The sequence below is a fragment of the Aquarana catesbeiana genome, linkage group LG02 (assembly GCF_042186555.1).
Source record: "Aquarana catesbeiana isolate 2022-GZ linkage group LG02, ASM4218655v1, whole genome shotgun sequence".
Taxonomy (NCBI): domain Eukaryota; kingdom Metazoa; phylum Chordata; class Amphibia; order Anura; family Ranidae; genus Aquarana; species Aquarana catesbeiana.
In genome coordinates this window covers 401,673,813-401,692,447 of record NC_133325.1, presented here as the reverse complement: position 1 = coordinate 401,692,447, position 18,635 = coordinate 401,673,813, and the positions used below count along the sequence as shown (strand labels likewise).

Below are 18,635 nucleotides of genomic sequence, written 5' to 3'. Positions count from 1 at the left end.
TAGAAACTGCCTGGAGGAGTATACAGCTAACAGGTAATGCCAAATGTCTTTATTATTGATAGGAGTGGCACAAAATTCTGTTTTGAACTTGCCTTAATTACCTGAAGCAACTGTTACACTTGTATTGGAAACTGGAGACTGTTGCCATAGGAGACAGCGCTCTTATCCGTGCAGATGTGGCATCTTGCTGGATGCTTTTCCCTGCGTGGCTGTCCTGTAGAAGTCTGGGAGTTTACCAGGTTAGCATTACACAGACATATTTGGGTGCCCCAAGGAGAGTGGTAATGTAGTGCTCAGAGCGCGCTAGTGGGTGTGGCCAAATTGCCCTTGCTGACATCATCACCCTTCAGTGAGGCCAAACAGCCACCTACGACGGCAACAGATTTGTGTATGACTATCTCGGTTACTTGGGGAACCACAGCCTGGTCCAGGTAATATGTCCGGGTCTCAGGGGGACTCAGGGGGACTTCACCGGACATTTCAGGTTTTGAATCATGTGTCAGGGTTTCAACCCTGACACATGATTCAAAACCTGAAATGTCCGGCTGAATCCTGGACAGGTGTACACCCTAGGTGTCTGGCACCCATGAATCTACTTTGCACTGCACCTACTATGCCTTACGACCCACTCTATGTGGAGGGAGGTCAACAACTCATGGCTCTGGAGGTTTTCATTGGACTGAAGGAGTCCTGGGTCCTTGCTACATATATTATAGATGCAGCAGTCTGCAACTCAAAAATAGGGAGGCTGACCAGGAAGTCCCCCCTAGTTGCTTGTATAACCACTGGAGGAGCATCCTAGCACTTTGGCGGCTAGGGAGGCCATATGGCTGAGACCCTGGACTGCGTATTGCTTCCTAGAAACAAAAGTGGGGAAGAATGGAAGGGGTTTGAGAAAAATGCCCGTATAAACAGGCTGTCAAAACTGTGTACCCTGAACAAGCTAATGGTCAACCTACTCCTATATACTGTAGCATCTGCAAGTGCCGGCAGACCAGCAATATCCAGCCCATGTACTGGGTGAGTCTAATGGGAATGGTTTATTATCAACCAGCTGAGGACTCTGAGGACAGTGGCAGGATCTGCATCCCTTTAGACATCATTTCCTATTGGAAGTATCTTGCAAAAAATTATATTTTTGTAGCAGTGCATGCCAAAAATCTGACTTGTATTTTAGTGCAGACTTCTGGGAAAATCAGTGAGCCAGTCACACAAGTGCATACCCAGACTCTTAAGGTAAGACCTAGAAGGTACGCTTCACGGGTTTCTGGACAGCATGCTGCACAGAGCCTTGGATGAAGGTATCAGACACTCATGGTCACTTCGGGAGATTCCTCACTGCTCCTCCTCCAGACCATTTCTCTCCCACTGAGCTGCCAAGTCCACCACAACAGCAGGTGGGCTGCTACAATGCTTACAGACACCTCAGACTCAAGAGGGATTGCAGGTTTTCTACCCAATCCTGTTTGGAGTTCGCAGGGGATGTTGGTTAGTGTCCAGTTGCAGATCGGAAGAGGTCAAACCCTTTTGGGCCCTCTTTGAGATCTTTAAGAGTCCATTAAACAGTATAACCACATGGCTGGAGGCTGTTGCTGGATCATCAGGATGCCTATTCTATCCTCATACTTTAGAGGGAAAGCAAAGCCAACCTTTCTCCATCCCAATGGTTGGTGTACCCGGGGGTGCTCTGCTATTTCCTCTGTTTTATTTCCATCAGAGGAAGTGGTGACAGTCAGGAACAGAATTCTGAGGACGAATATTTCCGCTTGTTTGATGGCTTCTCAGTGCCTCAGTCACCTGGGCACAACGTCATCATGCATATAGTTGATTCCTGGGGTTCATGGGCACCTGCACAAATTTCAACTAGAATTCTTAGTGCAAGGGACACGGTTAATAGGTATTACTCAGTATGAGTAGCGGTCCGCGGTGATGGAAAGACCTTAAGGAAGTCTTGGTCCGTTAGGAACGTCAGACTGGAGAATGTCTGCAAGACAGCCGGGAACATGCACTGCGAAGGACTTTCGGTCAAGGCAAGCAGAGATTCCCAGCCAGGGAGGATAGCCTTGAACGTGCTGGGGGTTCAAACAGCCCTTTTAGCACTTTGGCCTTACTACACATAGTCAAGGAGGACCAATCTCCTTGCAGTTTAGCAACAGGGCAGCAGTCACCTATATTCAGCTCCAGGATAAATCTTTCAGCAATATGCTATTGAGAGAGGTGAAACCCTTAACGCCTGGGGTGGAAGATCACCAGCAAAATTTCGGATGCAGTTTACCTCCCAGCGGTTTCTTTTGAACAAGTACAAGCTTCCCAGAGCACAACGAGTGGGTCTACGACCCAGGTCTTCTCCGAGCTGGTCCACAGGTGGGGCCTACCACAGACAGACCTCCTTGTTTCCCACAGTAATCACAAACTTTGGTCTGATTTTGTCTGTACCCCAAGGCGCAAGGGGCAGATGCTCTGGTCTCTCCCTGGGACTACAATCTAACCTATATATTTTTCCCCAACATTTCCCGTAAATGAGATTCCCCTTGAGGCTGTCATAGCCAGTCCTCCCTATTGACCAGGAGGCCCTCGGTTTTCCCTGGCCATTCATTTCAGGATACAGAAGACATTTCCCCTCTATAACATACGCAGACTGGGGCTGCAAGCAGGGACACTAAAGGGGGAGCATGGGCAATTCCGGTTGCTCCAGTTTCACTCCAGAGTGATCTCTACTTTGTTGTGTGCGAGAAGACATTCTACTTACAACATCTAGGTCTAATTCTGGAACAAGTTTTCTTGGTAGGGCAAGATATTGATCCTACTGCCCTGCCAGTGTCAGCTGTTCTATACTTCCTCCAGGCCTTAGCCTATCATCACATAGCTCACAAGTGTGGGCTATATTGGCAATAACACATTTGAATGGGTCAAGAATCCTTAAGTTTGCACAACTTTTGAGGACAGTCGTGAAGAGTCGGTCACCAAGGAAGAAAGATCTATTGCAGATGCTGGATCTCATATCAGTTTAACCGTTTGTTCCAATACAGCAGTGTTCAGGTCAGGCCATCACTTACAAGGCAGTATCAATTGCAAGAACTTTAAGCAGAAGGTTATCAGAGATTCAAGCTCTTGGAGCTTCAAAGTAAAAAAAAAAATTATATATATATATATATATTCCTTTCTTTCCAGAAAGAGTAGAGTTGGATCTTGTAGATCATCCTGCATCAAACGTAGCACCAGACTGCTATTTAACAGACAGCTGGACATTGCCTAACTTTCCAGAACATCACACAGGAAAGTCACATGTACTGTTCATTTTCAGAACTTTAAAGGAGTATCTCTCCACAATTGTCCCTTTCAGGTCATCTAAATAAACCTTTTGTCATTCCAGCTGGGAATCATCAAGGGAAAGAGGTTACTGCCTGGATCCTAGCAGGCTTGGGTTGTGTAAATAAGACTATAGGTCGTGAGTCTCCGTCAGTGGCGGCGGAGCACTCTACCAGAGCGGTTAAAGCCTCATAGGCAACACATTCAAGAGAATCTATGGTGCCCATCTGTACAGGGGTATCATGGTCGCTCCAACATTCCTACTCAAACTTGACGGAATAGATGCGGAGGCCTTGTCATCAGGGGACTTTATAGGTAGGACTATTCAGTCCTCTGTCTCATCCTAATTAGAAGATTGGTTTGACAAATAGATCCCACCCTATCAGCTAGTTATTTATCACTAGTATGCTGCCATGTTGGTGAGAGGAAAGAATGGGGTGGCGGCTAACCGTGCCTTCATTTATGCTATTCACTGGTCCTGAGGCAATGGTCAAGAGGCGGAGCTCTATCACTAGTATGCTGCCATGGTTTGGCGTCAGGAAAGGAAAATTAGTATTTGATACAATTTTCCGTTTTGCCTTGCTTTAGTTATACTTTAAGGTTCTCTTTAGCTTTTGAACTTATAAATGTAAATAAAGTGTAGCGCTATGTGTAAAGACAAAGACATAAGAATTGAATTCAAGCTATCTTGCGATAGCCAGAAGAAAAACAAAAAATATTACAAAAAATTGGATAACATGTGACCTGAAAAGAAATAGCATATAAAGCATAATAACAATACACCTGTGAATAGTGAAAAACCAAACCAAAAAAATAAATGTATATATAAAAATTAGCCGTGAATAAAGTCCATATATGTTAATAGGATATGTTCTTGAAAAAAATCAAAAACCACCACCAACAGTCTCTGAGCCGAAACATGTTGGGTGGACCCCCTATGATCACCGCTTCTGATACCATTTAAGCTGTTATATCTTTATACCATGTGAGTGTTCCCTCTTTTATTACTTTAATAAATGTATGCTTTTTATAAACGATATCATGCCATGTGAGTCTTCCTTCTCTCATGGTTCCAAATAAACATCCGGTTGGCCTGCTTACACGTCGGGACGATTGAGGCTGCTGACAGACTCCCCTTCCTCCCTAATTGAAGTTGTGGATACCCGATGTTTATCCTGTTAGCCTTGGCGGCTATACAAGCTTTTTGTGACTTGTAAGACGTATGTCTTTTTCAAGTCCTCTACTTCTGGTAAGCCTCCTCAGATGCTATGGTGATGGCTTTGGCACACACTTAGATGTCACATTGGATTTGGTGCTTTATTGTTTCATCCATCAGTGATACTCCGTTGTTGTTTTCATCAGCTAATCCTCAGAGACTGTTGGTGGTGGTTTTTGATTTTTTTCAAGAACATATCCTATTAACATATATGGACTTTATTCACGGCTAATTTTTATATATACATTTATTTTTTTGGTTTGGTTTTTCACTATTCACAGGTGTATTGTTATTATGCTTTATATGCTATTTCTTTTCAGGTCACATGTTATCCAATTTTTTGTAATATTTTTTGTTTTTCTTCTGGCTATCGCAAGATAGCTTGAATTCAATTCTTATGTCTTTGTCTTTACACATAGCGCTACACTTTATTTACATTTGTTGATTTTTTACTTCTGTGTCTTAGAGGTGTGTTAGCAGCTTACTGTGTAATTACCTCTTTTAACATCATCAGAGCAGCGCTGTACTCACTCCTTATCCACTTCCAGCTTTTGAACTTATAGCCTAACATTTTTTTCGTTTAGAAAAGGGAATGGTTAAAACTTTATGTTTTGATTAGGAAGATTCTTATTTCCTGTTAAAATATCACTGGAACTGAGGGGAATTGCTTAAGTGGGGACAACAGCAAATATTTGACAGTATCAACTCACTGGTCATATCACAGGAGTGATGGAAGTCCTTCCCAACAGTAATAAAGATAGCAATAAAAACCTGAACTACTTTATTCTGAACCAAATAGAAGTCAGCACGCAGCTGTTGTACGAGTGGGGGAAGCAATTACATTTAGTGCCGGTTCACACAGGGGCGGCACGACTTGCAGGTCGCCTCAGCGAGGCGACCTGCAAATGACTTCCGAGGCGACTTGCAAAACGACTTCTGCATAGAAGTCTATGCAAGTCGCCCCCAAAGTAGTACAGGAACCTTTTTCTAAGTCGGAGCGACTTGCGTCGCTCCTATTAGAACGGTTCCGTAGCACAGAACGGGAGGCGACTTGTCAGGCGACTAGGTCGCCTGACAAGTCGCCCCTATGTGAACCGAGCCTTAGGCTCCCCAACCTCATGTGTCAGAAAAATGTTTTTCTCTTTGTAGATAGTGTAGCATTATACTATACCCTTTAAAATGTCTTTGATAGCTAGACCTAGGCTGTAATGGGTACACTTTGCACTGCTTTAGAGTTTATGTGTAATTATTTAATTAATAATTAATCATTTTTTATGTAGCGCTATCCTCTGCTTATAATGACCTTATGTTTAAAGTGGTTGTAATCATAAAATTTGAACTAAGCACATACTGTATATCTGTACTGTTTACTAGTCTCTCCAAAGCTCTAAGTGTAATTTCTCTCTTGTGCTTCGTTCCTATGTTGTTAGCTTGAGTCACATCTTAGAAGTTTCCCTACACATGATATAAAATTTGTGCACGTTCTTTTGTTCCTCTGCCTATGTGGATGGGGGGGTGTCCCTTTCCTCCAATTAGCTCTTACACAGTGTATACGAGCTGTAACTGAAGCTCTCCACCCCCTCCTTTGTACTCCTCACAGATACAGAAGGATTTGATCACAATTGTGCTCTTTTGAATGGGTGCAGACAAGAGAAGACAGCAGGTATACATGTAAAACTTATGTAGGGAGATTTGTTTCATTTCTGTGTATCATCTGAGGCTATTCACCTCACTGGGTATATGTGAGGGTTTACATCCAATTTAACTGCTGTGGAATGAAAAGCAGAAAGAGCACCAGGGTTGTACCAGGCCAAAGATGCATGAAAAAAAGGTATGTACATATCTCACAAAAGTGAGTACACCCCTCACATTTTTGTAAATATTTTAGTGTACAGCTTGTATAACAGTGTAAATTTGCTGTCCCTTCAAAATAACTCAACACACAGACATTAATGTCTAAACCACTGGCAACAAAAGTGAGTACACTCCTAAGTGAAAATGTCCAAATTGGGCCCAATTAGCCATTTTCCCTCCCCGGTGTCATATAGTCACATAGTTAAATAGTAGATGAGGTTGAAAAAAGACACAAGTCCATCAAGTCCAACCTATGTGTGTGATTATATGTCAGTATTACATTGTATATCCCTGTATGTTATGGTCGTTCAGGTGCTTATCTACGGTCCCTGACAAAAGTCTTGTCGCTTCTCTATTTTGTAGAAACTCCTGCTATTAACCTGACTTTTAATTAATCAATTGGTGTTAGAAATAGCTCATATGAAAAGCTAAAGCCCTCCCAAATGATGTTTAATGCACTGAAATAAATTAGTTTCACTGAAAAAAGATTTATCATTTAATCAAGACAGACAGGTCAAATTTTGGCAAGACAAAAGTTTTGTCGCCTATACAGAAATTTAATAACTTTACTGAAAATCCAAAAAATATGTCAGCAAATTAAGTAGTGGTGCTGTGAGATCCAAATTTAATATCTTGTATGACTTCCATGAGCTTGAAGGACAGCATCCATGCGGTTTGGCAAGGATTCATACAATTTATTGATGAAGTCATCAGGAATAGCAAAGAAAACAGTCTTGCATGCCTCCCAGAGTTCATCAGTATTCTTTGGTTTCGTCTTCCATGCTTCATCTTTCATCCTGAATAAGGAGTTAATATGTGGGTGTGGCGCTGTCCTCATTAACGTGTACCAGATATTTAAAATAAAAATGAAATAAAATTCAATCCTCTAATGTGATGAATCACCTGAGACCAGTTATATATCATACACATGAACTATTACTATATGAAAAGTGATCCACTCTATGTGGTAGGGAGGAAGGGGAGGGGGAGGGGGAGGAAGGAAAAGGGAGGGGGGGGATACACTGTGACTGCGTGTCACCCCTGCAGGGGTTAAGAAAGCTGGTGAGTGTCTGCATGATCACAGTACGAGACACAAACACCCGGGCACCACAGAAATACAAGTAGCAGATGCGTTTTGGATATACCTGCCTATTCCAAACGTCAAGAAATCTATAAGGACTGTTTAAAATCGCCAACGTTGCACTGAGCACAAGTCACGTTTTACTTTAACAAGCCAATTATATGTGCCTGATATCATATTGTTGCATGGAGCACAAGTCACTTTAATATATGCACTTCATAAAGTGATTAATTGTATTATACCACTCCCCTGTCTACCCACCCCCCCTCCCTTCTCCTTCCTCCCCCTCCCCTTCCTCCCTACCACATACAGTGGATCACTTTTCATATGGTAATAGTTCATGTGTATGATATATAACTGGTCTCAGGTGATTCATCACATTAGAGGATTGAATTTTATTTTATATATATATATATATATATATATATATATATATATATATATATATTTATATATTTATATATATCTGGTACACGTTAATGAGGACAGCGCCACACCCACATATTAACTCCTTATTCACTTTTTGTTTTCTCCACTTTGGTGGGGATTGCTTTTGTGGAGGCAGCAGTCCAATACATTATCTAGTTACTTTATTTCTATTCACTTATTTCTATTCACTTATTCCCGTTACGCGGATTCACTATTACATTTGTCATCTTTCATCCTACACCACATATGCTCAATGATGTTCATGTCTGGTGACTGGGCTGGCCAATCCTGGAGCATCTTGATCTTCTTTGCCTTAAGGAACTTTGATGTGGAGATGGAAGTATGCGATGGAGCACCATCCTGCTGCAAAATTTGGCCTTTTTTATGGTTGGGAATATAAGAGGTAGCTAAGATTTCTTGGTATTTTAGACTATTGATGTTGCCTTCCACCCTGCAGATCCCTTGCACACCCTTATACTGGATGTAACCCCAGACCATGATTTTGCCTCCACCAAACTTCACTTTTTTCTGGGTAAATCTCGGCTCCATGCGGGTTCCAGTAGGTCTCCTGCAATATAAGCGGCCACTGTGGTGTAATTCAGCAGAAGATTCATCTGAAAAATCCACCTTCTGCCACTTTTCCAGAGTCCATCCTTTTAGCAGGCTGTGGCCCTTGGCAAATGCCACACAGTTTTTCAACTGTCTTTTGTTTAGTGCTGGCTTATGGGCACTGATTCGACCATGGAGGCCATTTCGAGACAGAATCCGACAAACTGTTCTGGTTGACACAAGGACTTCAGGTGACCAGGTCTCGTAGAGCTCTGCTGCAGTGGAAAATGGGCTGCCTTGGATTTTCGAGCCAACAAACGGTCCTCTCGAGCAGTTGTCTTGTGGGGTCGACCTGACCTGGCCTTGTCCAAAACGTCTCCAGTCTCTTCAAATCTTTTTTTTATCCTCTGAACTTGACACTGAGACACATTGAAGGTGTCTGCCACATCAGCAGTGGATCTGGTCTTCAGCCTCTCGATAATCAACACTTTAGTCTCCGGGTGAATCTTAGGCATGTTTGCAGAGGTCTAGTTGCAGTTGAGAAGGTCTAGTGTACTGGTGTTCTTTTTATACACACCTGAGACCTAATTGATCCATTATTAGTCACAGGTGGAGCTCATATAACAAGGCGACAACACTTATGTCTTGGCAAAAATTGACTCCATGGGCTTTACCAAGCTGTGAATATTTGAATACTTTTTGTCAGTTTCGGTTTGCACTGAAACATTATTACAAAAGCTGTTGAGATTAAAATGACCCATTTCTTGTAACAAAATCTTGATTAGAAATATATTTTAGCGGCACTTCAGGTCAATTTGTACACAAGCGACAAGACTTTTGTCAGCTCCCCGCTGAAACCACCGCCTGTGGAAGGGAATTCCACATCCTTGCCACTCTTACAGTAAAGTACCCTTTACACAGTTTAAGGTTAAACCTCTTTTTTTCAAATTTTAATGAGTGGCCACGCGTCTTATTAAACTCCCTTCCGTGGAAAAGCTTTATTCCTATTGTGGGGTAACCAGTATGGTATTTGTAAATAGGTATAGTATTTGTAAATATGACTCATTAGTGTTACAAGGTCTTAGGTATGAATGTGGAGCAGGTGTGTTAAATTTGGTGTTATCGCTCTCAACCTCTCATACTGGTCACTGGAAGTTCAACATGGCACCTCATGGCATAGAACTCTCTGAGGATCTGAACAAAAAGAATTGTTGCTCTACATAAAGATGGCCACCCTAGGCTATGAGAAGATTGCCAAGACCCTGAAACTGAGCTGCAGCATGGTGACCAAGACCATACAGCGGTTTAACAGGACAGGTTCCACTCAGAACAGGCCTCGCCATGATCGACCAAAGTTGAGTGCACATGCTCAGCGTCATATCCAGAGGTTGTCTTTGTGAAATAGACATTTGAGTGCTGCCAGCATTGCTGCAGAGGTTGAAGGGGTGGGTGGGTCAGCCTGTTAGTGCTCAGACCATATGCCGCACACTACATCAAATTGGTCTGCATGGCTGTCCTCCCAGAAGGAAACTGCTTCTAAAGATGATGCACAAGAAAGCCTACAAGCAGTTTGCTGAAGACAAGCAGGCTAAGGACGTGGATTACTTGAACCATGTCCTGTGGTCTGATGAGACCAAGATAAACTTATTTTGTTCCGATGGTGTCAAGCATGTGTGGCGGAAACCAGGTGAGGAGTACAAAGACAAGTGTGTCTTGTCTACAGTCCAGCATGGTGGTGGGAGTGTCATGGTCTGGGGCTGCATGACTGCTGCCGACACTGGGGAGCTACAATTCATTGAGGGAACCATGAATGCCAACATGTACTGTGACATACTGAAGCAGAGCATGGTCCCCTCCCTTCAGAGACTAGGCCGCAGGGCAGTATTCCAACATGATAACGATCACAAACACACCTCCAAGAGGACCGCTGCCTTGCTAAAGAAGCTGAGGGTAAAGGTGATGGACTGGCCAAGCATGTCTCCAGACCAAAACCTTATTGAGCATCTGTAGGGCATCCTCAAATGGAAGGTGGAGGAGCGCAAGGTCTCTAACATCCACCAGCTCCGTGATGTCTTCATGGAGGAGTGGAAGAGGACTCCAGTAACACTAGCAACCTGTGAAGCTCTGGTGACCTCCATGCCCAAGAGGATTAGGGCAGTGCTGGAAAAATAATGATGGCCACACAAAATATTGACACTTTGGACCCAATTTGGACATTTTCTCTTAGGGGTGTACTCACTTTTGTTGCCAGCGGTTTAGACATTAATGGCTGTGTGTTGAGTTATTTTGAAGGGACTGCAAATTTACACTGTTATACAAGCTGTACACTCACTACTTTACATTGTAGCAATGTGTCATTTCTTCAGTGTTGTCCCATGAAAAGATATAATAAAAATATTTACAAAAATGTGAGGGGGTGTACTCACTTTTGTGAGATACTGTATGTGTAAATCTAAAAAGAGGGGAACTTAATAAACTATATATATTCAAATATTATAATTTCCCATTAAATGCAATGGGCTACAAGAAGGGTTGTAAGAGGACTGTGATTCCAGCCCAAAAATTCCAGCTGTCAGGTTTAGATTCCTGCCTTCTGAATAGACAAGGGCAAACTGTGAAAGGGAAACCAGGTTTTTCCTTGGTTAAAAAGGTGCAAATTATTTTATAGGGGGGTGAAGTGTAGAAAAACATTAAAGCTACCAGCACTGTCGTTTGAATAGAAGTCTATCTCTGATACGAAATATCAGCTGTTCTATCTTTCACTTTCAGATTAACTCAGTGTAGTTTACCTTGTGAGTCTAGACAACCCTTTATAGCATTAGTAATACTTATACACCACTGGTGTGATCCTAATATAAAAGCGCCATTCATTACCGTTACAATCTTTTTTCCCAGGTACTTTGTTTTCACCTTGAAAAATGATAGCAATGATAGAAATTTGTATGCGTCTCTTCTGAATATGTGTGAGTTTCAAACTCCCTGTTCTCTCTAAAATCAGTGCAGCCAGTTAAAACAAGCTGTCATTTAGAGGCAGCTGTGTTCACAAACTACCAGGTGATACGCTATCCATGTTTACTATTGGCACCATGGAGAGAGCACCATGCTACCACTAACCACTAGCAGTTACATTACAGTTGAATTTAAGGAAAGCAGGCTAAATAACTGGAAAAGGTGAAAAGGTGAACACATAAGTGGTAGCACGTGTGCCTACTTGCAATAATAGGGACTGGCTACTAAGGAATTAATGCACATGCACTCAAAACTGCTGACAGGTTATTGTGTATTTCTGTAGGGACTGGTCACCAACAGGTTTATGCACATAAACTGCTGACTGGTCACTACGGATTAATTCCTATACACTACCGACTGGTCACAGAGGGGTTAATGAACATATACTATACAGCAGTCACTAAAGGTTTAACACCCACACGCTGGATTTAGTTAACCAATGTATTTTGGTGTCGCATTCCGATGTCAATGACAAATGTTATACCAAAAACATGTTTATTCAAAAATATTAAAATCACCTAAGAAAGAGGACACGCTAATATTCATGCAGGTTTAAGCTTAGTTAGGTTTTGTCTGGACTTCCACTATAAGTATAACATTATTTTTATTGGCTTTTGTTGATTTCTGCAGTGAAATGAAGAAGATTGTTAGCACATTTCCCAGATCATAGATCTGCTTCATCAGGAAATATAGGAAGTGTGTATTTATCAGAGAGTCCAGTCAGTCATGCCATAGACCAGAGGCTAATCTCCATCATAGAAGAGACCGAAGGGGACATACAGAGGGTCCAGAAATACCAATAGTAAGCAATATAGTAAACGCACTGCCAAACAGCCCCCAGTCAAAATGGGGACATCCTTCCATTGAATATTATAACCCATACATTGGATATCAAGTACACAGAACTGGGACACTAAGGGGTTCAAGTGACTGTCACTAGAATAAAACTTGAAAAAAGTAGTGCTATAGAAAAGATTTAATACTTACCCGTCCAGCTACCCACACAAACATGCTCTTTGATGAGCTACAACACCCAAGAAAATATTCAATATTTGATATCTCTGGTGTTAGATGCCTGATCCCCCACATAGAAATGCAGCTTATTTAAAACCCATACATCCCTACTTTACTATTGTCACCTACCTGCCATAAATCACTACTGTATTCTATATGACACATGGGCTGGCAGGAGGAAGCTCTGTGCACACTGCGCATAAGTGTCAGATGCTGAAGATATTTTGGGCCCAATAGCTCTTCAAAAGAGCAAAGATTGGTGAGTGACTGTTAAGTATTAATCCTTTTATTTAAGTTTTTATTTTAATCACAGAGTAACTCTAAAGCTCATATTTTATACACAGGTTACTGCGGTTATTACAAACACTGTGCAGACTGGTCACCGAGCCATTAATGCCAATACATAGCAGGATGGTCACTGAGGGGGGTAATGTACGGAGCCCTATACTGGAGGGGCCCTCTCATATGCGGCAAGGTTACTGGGAAGTGAGGTGCATTTTCTGGGGGCCAGGATACTGGTGAGAGACCAATATGTGTAGTGGAGGTGGGAGTATTAAAAGTCTTCTTCTAATACTATATAGATTAGGACAGACTATGTGGTAGTAAGACTATAATTATAATACATCTGTGGCCCACAAACCTACTAAACCCGATTATACAATGTACTTAGTTCCAAGTAAATGTAGTTCCAAGTAAATGTTTAAAAATTATGTCATAGATGGCTGCATGATTCATGAGGCTGTTTTTTCAGTGACACTAGTAGCCAAGTTCAGTAATGTATACAAATTTATATTTTGTACCTTGAAAATTGTATATAGCAAATCATTTGGTCACACATGTATACAGAATACTGTTCCTTACCAGAGACTGCAGGATGGCATGATTGGTGGCATTCATACAAGAGTCAAGTGGAAATGAGCATTCTCCTTCACAATAAAATGCTGAGTAACCCTGTGGTGCAATCACCCAGTCCTAGAAAACCAAAAGGTTTGACTTGATTACTCAATGTTGTTAGATACCGCTTGCTTATTTGACAGTAGAGCAGAAATCAAAGTGAATGGATTGTAGAGATTTACAAGAAATGACTGGTTCTCATAGAAGTATTTGAAAGACCCCTATTCCCTCTCTTCACACCTCCCTACTGGGCCAACCTAAGCCAACATCTAAAATTGTATCATACTAATTACATATCTCCCGCTCCAACACATTGGAATTATCTATATATACAGTGCTTCCGTTCTGTCCGGAATAGCTGCCTAATCTCAGTACTGCCAAAGTAAAACCCAGACACACACGACTTTTCAATCTCTTTTTAGCTCTGAGCTATTTATGCTAGCACCACCTGCCTGGCTATAGGTGCCATTCATAGAACAGTTATTACTTATACCAGCAATTTGGATGGATATTTTAGCTTTTGGTAGACAATGGAGAACTAGCTTCTTACAATTTCTTATGTTGGACATATATAGAGATATTAGGAGATTTCTGTGGTTTAGTTCCTTAGCATGGGCATGGCATTCCTTTTATGAGTGGGTCCTAGTCCCCTTCTTTGATGGCTTTTTTTTGTTCCATTGTTATTAAGCAGGTCCAATAAATTACGATACAAAATTGCATGCATGAGCAACATGCACATCATACAAATGAATTTAACAGCAGGAAATAACTCACAGAGAAATCTCTAGGTGAGATGTTAGAGAGTCATCAACAGGACAGTAAAGAACAGGATGTATGTATGTACAGGTATGTATACCATATTTGTCTGTATCGAATTTCTGGGTCCCAAAAACACAACCAAAAATACTGTAAAACTTAGTTACAGAACTTGACAGCATTTTACAGAAAATAAAGTATGTGACTCTTCGCAGACCTTGACTGGAGCTGTAAGGGAAACACGACCTAAGAAATGTATTTGTAAAATGGAGGGAGGGTTAAAGAGAGGACTTTGACTGTACCAACTGCAGATAGTCAATGTTTGCTGGGAAGTCCAGTGAGTAAGGGAAAAGGTCAAGGTAGGTAAAGGTAGCAGTTCTAACCTGAGTAGGGGTTAAGAGGGGGAAGGAAACTACAAAATACGAAAAAAGGGGAGGAGGGAAGGCAATAGGAGGAAGCAAACTTAAAGAATTACTAGATAAGATTGAGGACAAGGGTGCAAAACCAAAAAGCTTAACTAAGGAGGGGGAAGAAACCTGCTCTTTACTTTTAACAGATGTTCTATATTACATTTTCAAAAAGAACAAAAACAAGTGACACGTGTAGCACTTACAAAAGGAATATAAGTGGGTACAAAGCAGAAGGTATGCATACAAGCCTAGATATTATATACAATTCGATACATATCATACATACAACGATTCAGATTAGATAGGATACCCAGCATCTAGTGATCAAAATATAAGGCAAGGCATGATCACAGTATGTACCTAGATAAGTAATAAAAGGAAAAAGGGAAAGGGAAGGGGGTTGAGGAGAAACAAATACGGGGGATAGGATGGGAGGGGAAAGATGAGGAGAAACAGAAAATATGGTAGATAGAAATAAAAGGGAAGGGAGAGGGGATAAAAAAAATAAAGTTCTTCAATGCACCAGATTTCTAATATACACTAAAACCCGGGGAAACAGTCAGCTACCAACAAGTGAAGGAGAGTCTCACCAGATCACATTGTAAGGTCCCTGGCTTCCACCCAATCAGCCCAGACCTTATTACATTTCTTAGGGCAATTTTTTCCCATATACTGTATATGAGTTAAGGGGAAGAACAGCATTCACAGTAATTCTCCACAATTAAATAGTAGGAGGATCTGATACTCATTTAGATAAAATAGTATTCTTAGCATAGACAGTAACATAGATAAGGAATAATCTCTTACGGAGAGAGGTAACAGATACTCAAGAGCAGAAATGTAGGATCCACACTTAGCGTGAGTCCACTAACTGGACATTAAGATCTCTTACCACATCACCCTAGAACTGTATACAGGAACAAATCCAAACCATATGAATAAATGTACTAACTGGCAATCGTGGTCATGATAGTGGTCATGAAACCTGGGGTAAATAACAAAAAGCATCTGGGGAGTGTAGTTGACTCGATGCAGAAATTTTTATTGGATGAACCTGTCTCTGGCTGAGATCATAAGGGGTAGGTATTGTTTTACTCCCTCACCCGTCAGGATCAGTTAAACTCAGTATGTCCATCTGCCATGAGCGGAACAATTGAGATGAAGAAACCTAACACCCTTGACCCTCAGGCATGATATTAAGGTTTTAACACCATAATGCGCCCAAACACTAGGGTCAGGTATAGAGCAAAGGTGAGGAAGAGTTGGGTTACCCCAGAGAAGCGTATGAGGGGAAATAGTATTCAGCTCACAAACATATCTACCTATCTGTCTCCTAACCATGACTGTAGTCTGCATGGGGGTTGTAACATCTGGATTAGAGTGGGGGCCTCGGAAAACAAGGTTACTCAACAGAAGACAAGGTGACATGCCTTCTAGTGTCACCGCCAGATTGGTAATTGGTTGGGAGAACCACTATCTAACGGTCACTGCTGACAAATATTTTTTTTGAAGGGCTAATTGTCCTAAAGAAAGTTAGAGCTGCAATGTAGATTTAGCCACTCTAGGTGTACCACCTGCCCAAATTAAGGATACTGAGGATAAAATTTGATCCAATTTAGTGAAAAAACGTTTTGGGAATAGGAAACAGCAATGATTTCCAAACAGTGCATTTCTGAGTCAGTTGACGGAGGACAGGGTTCAAATTTTTGCATGTAGTGTGAAAGATCACAGTGGATCTGCACCCCCAAATACTTGAATTGGGAGACCTAGGTGAGAGGGGAGTTGAGAATCTGTGGAAACACTGATGGGTGCAGGGCAAACAACATAGATTTGTCCCAATACACTTTAATACTGGACAATTCTCCAAACCTGTCAATAACCTCTAGACAGGCATGTACTGGCCATCAGGACTACTGGTAGTTTCCCGGAGGGCTGATGGCTTAGTGGGCCGGTTTCAATGACAGCCTGTCAAAGTAATGGCTGCGCGGCCCATGCAGCTGTACTGAGCTGTACTCAGGGCCGGTGTTACTACTAGGCGGACTAGGCAGCTGAGCCATAGGAAAAGAAAATGCCGCTCTAGGTGAGTGATGGAACCAGGTAGGCTGGGGAATGGACTTCTCCCAGTAGTGCTAGCTTTAGCTCCCTGGCTGTGCTATTTGGATAAAAGGAATGGATGGCTACACATCAAGGTAGTGATGAATCTCTTTATTGTAAAATCCATAACATGAATAACACCACAGGACAGCAAACAGGTACAGGTTTTACAATAACGAGATTCATCACTACCTCAGTGTGCAGCCATCCATTCCTTCTAGGCAGCTGAACTGCCTAGGGTGCACTGCCACCTATAGGGGCAGACACAGCTCCTGGGTCCCCTCCAGCGCTTCGGTCCCCCCCTGGCAGGTGGTGGTGTGGTGCGGAATGTAGCGGGAGGAGCAGGAGGTGGCTCCCACGGCTCCATCTAGCTGGCTGCTGGTGCAGAGTCGCTGGGCAGGGAGAAGGAGCAGGAAGATACCCCCTCCCCCAGAGCCAGGGGTGGCACCAGGTGGGTACTTGCTAGAGCTGCAGGCAGAGACGTGGTAGCATCCATTACATATAGCAAAGTGGCATCTGCGTTCAGAGAGCCCACTGATATCGCTTTCACCACCTCAGAGGAACGTGACAGTATGGCCAAGGGTTCAATGGCAAGGGCAAACAGCACCCTTCCCTCTCTGAAGGACAAAGAGGGAGGATAGCATACCATTAGTCCACGCATGGGCTGTTGGGTTAGAATACAACAGCTGCACCCAGGATTTAAATCTAGGGCCAAAGCCAAACTTACTGAGGACCAGCCATAAGTACCACCACTCCACAGAGTCAAAGGCCTTCTCAGCATTGAGAGAGGCCATAACTCCAGGATTACTTAAACATCCTGAGCTTGCTATAATAGTGAATAATTTGCATACGTTTATACCTGTGCTTTTTCCAGGCATAAAGCCAGACTGGTCCCTATGAATAAGAGGAATAGCATTTAAACAAGTAGTCAACACTTTAGTGACGATCTTTAAGAGTGAAATAGGTCTATATGAAGAACGCAAGTCTGAATCCCTGCCCAGCTTAGGCACTACTGCAGTGATCTTGCCAGATATGGATGCAAGCTGGCAGCCTTCACACAGAACAGTCTGCAACGTCGCATGCAGTTGAGGAGGCAGGAGCCAAGATAGCAAGGATAACTTGCCACAAATTTCTGGCAGTGTTGAATTATAAGTCTGTTAACTTGCTGCACATTTTCACTGGCAAGTTGTACGCTTGCAGAGCAGTTGAAGTACTAGTGCTAGAAATGCTAGAAGTTCTAGTTGACACTTTTGCAAATTCTAGCTAATTTGTGTGGCAAGTCTCTAGCAAGAGCAAAGTTGAAGTGGTGAGTCTACAGCAAGAGCTCTGCAAGTCTACAGCATGAAAATTCATCGACAGTGACCCCTGTGGTGGGATGACTATTGCATAACATAACTGAACCAGAACTTGCAGCAGACTTGCAGAATGTTTGCAAAGAAAGTTGATCTGGAGTCATACTATGCGGACTTGCTGCAATTGTGAAACAAACTTGTGAAGCCTGGCAAGTCTAGCAATAGCTTAGCAAGTCATTTTCAAACTTGCAGCACAATTGCTTGCTATCTGGGAGGTCTCTATAGAATTTAAAAATTACAATAGGAAGACCATCCATCCTGGGTGTTTTGCCAGATTGCAGTGAAGCTTAGGCTTATTGAACCTTGGGAAACGTTTTGGGAATAGGAAACAGCAATGATTTCCAAACAGTGTATTACTGAGTCAGTTGACGGAGGACAGGGTTCAAATTTTTGCATATGTAGTGTGAAAGATCACAGTGGATCTCCACCCCCAAATACTTGAATTGAGAGACCTAGGTGAGAGGGGAGTTGAGAATCTGTGGAAACACTGATGGGTGCAGGGCAAACAACATAGATTTGTCCAAATACACTTTAATACTGGACAATACTCTAAACCTGTCAATAACCTCTAGACAGGCATGTACTGGCCATCGGGACTACTGGGAGTTTCCCAGAGGGCCGATGGCTTAGTGGGCCGGTTTCAATGACAGCCTGTCAAAGTAATGGCT

The 18,635-nt window shown here is 42.3% G+C and overlaps 1 protein-coding gene across 2 annotated transcripts in view; it reads right to left on the bottom strand.

Annotated features, from left to right (window-relative positions):
- The window catches only part of LOC141128165 (bone morphogenetic protein 8B-like), a 130,875-nt gene that overhangs the window by 11,109 nt on the left and 101,131 nt on the right, over window positions 1–18,635 (bottom strand). For both annotated transcript variants that reach the window (XM_073615276.1, XM_073615277.1), the window contains one exon: window positions 13,323–13,433. In XM_073615276.1, the coding sequence (XP_073471377.1) occupies window positions 13,323–13,433 (111 nt within the window). The remainder of the gene's footprint in view (window positions 1–13,322; window positions 13,434–18,635) is intronic.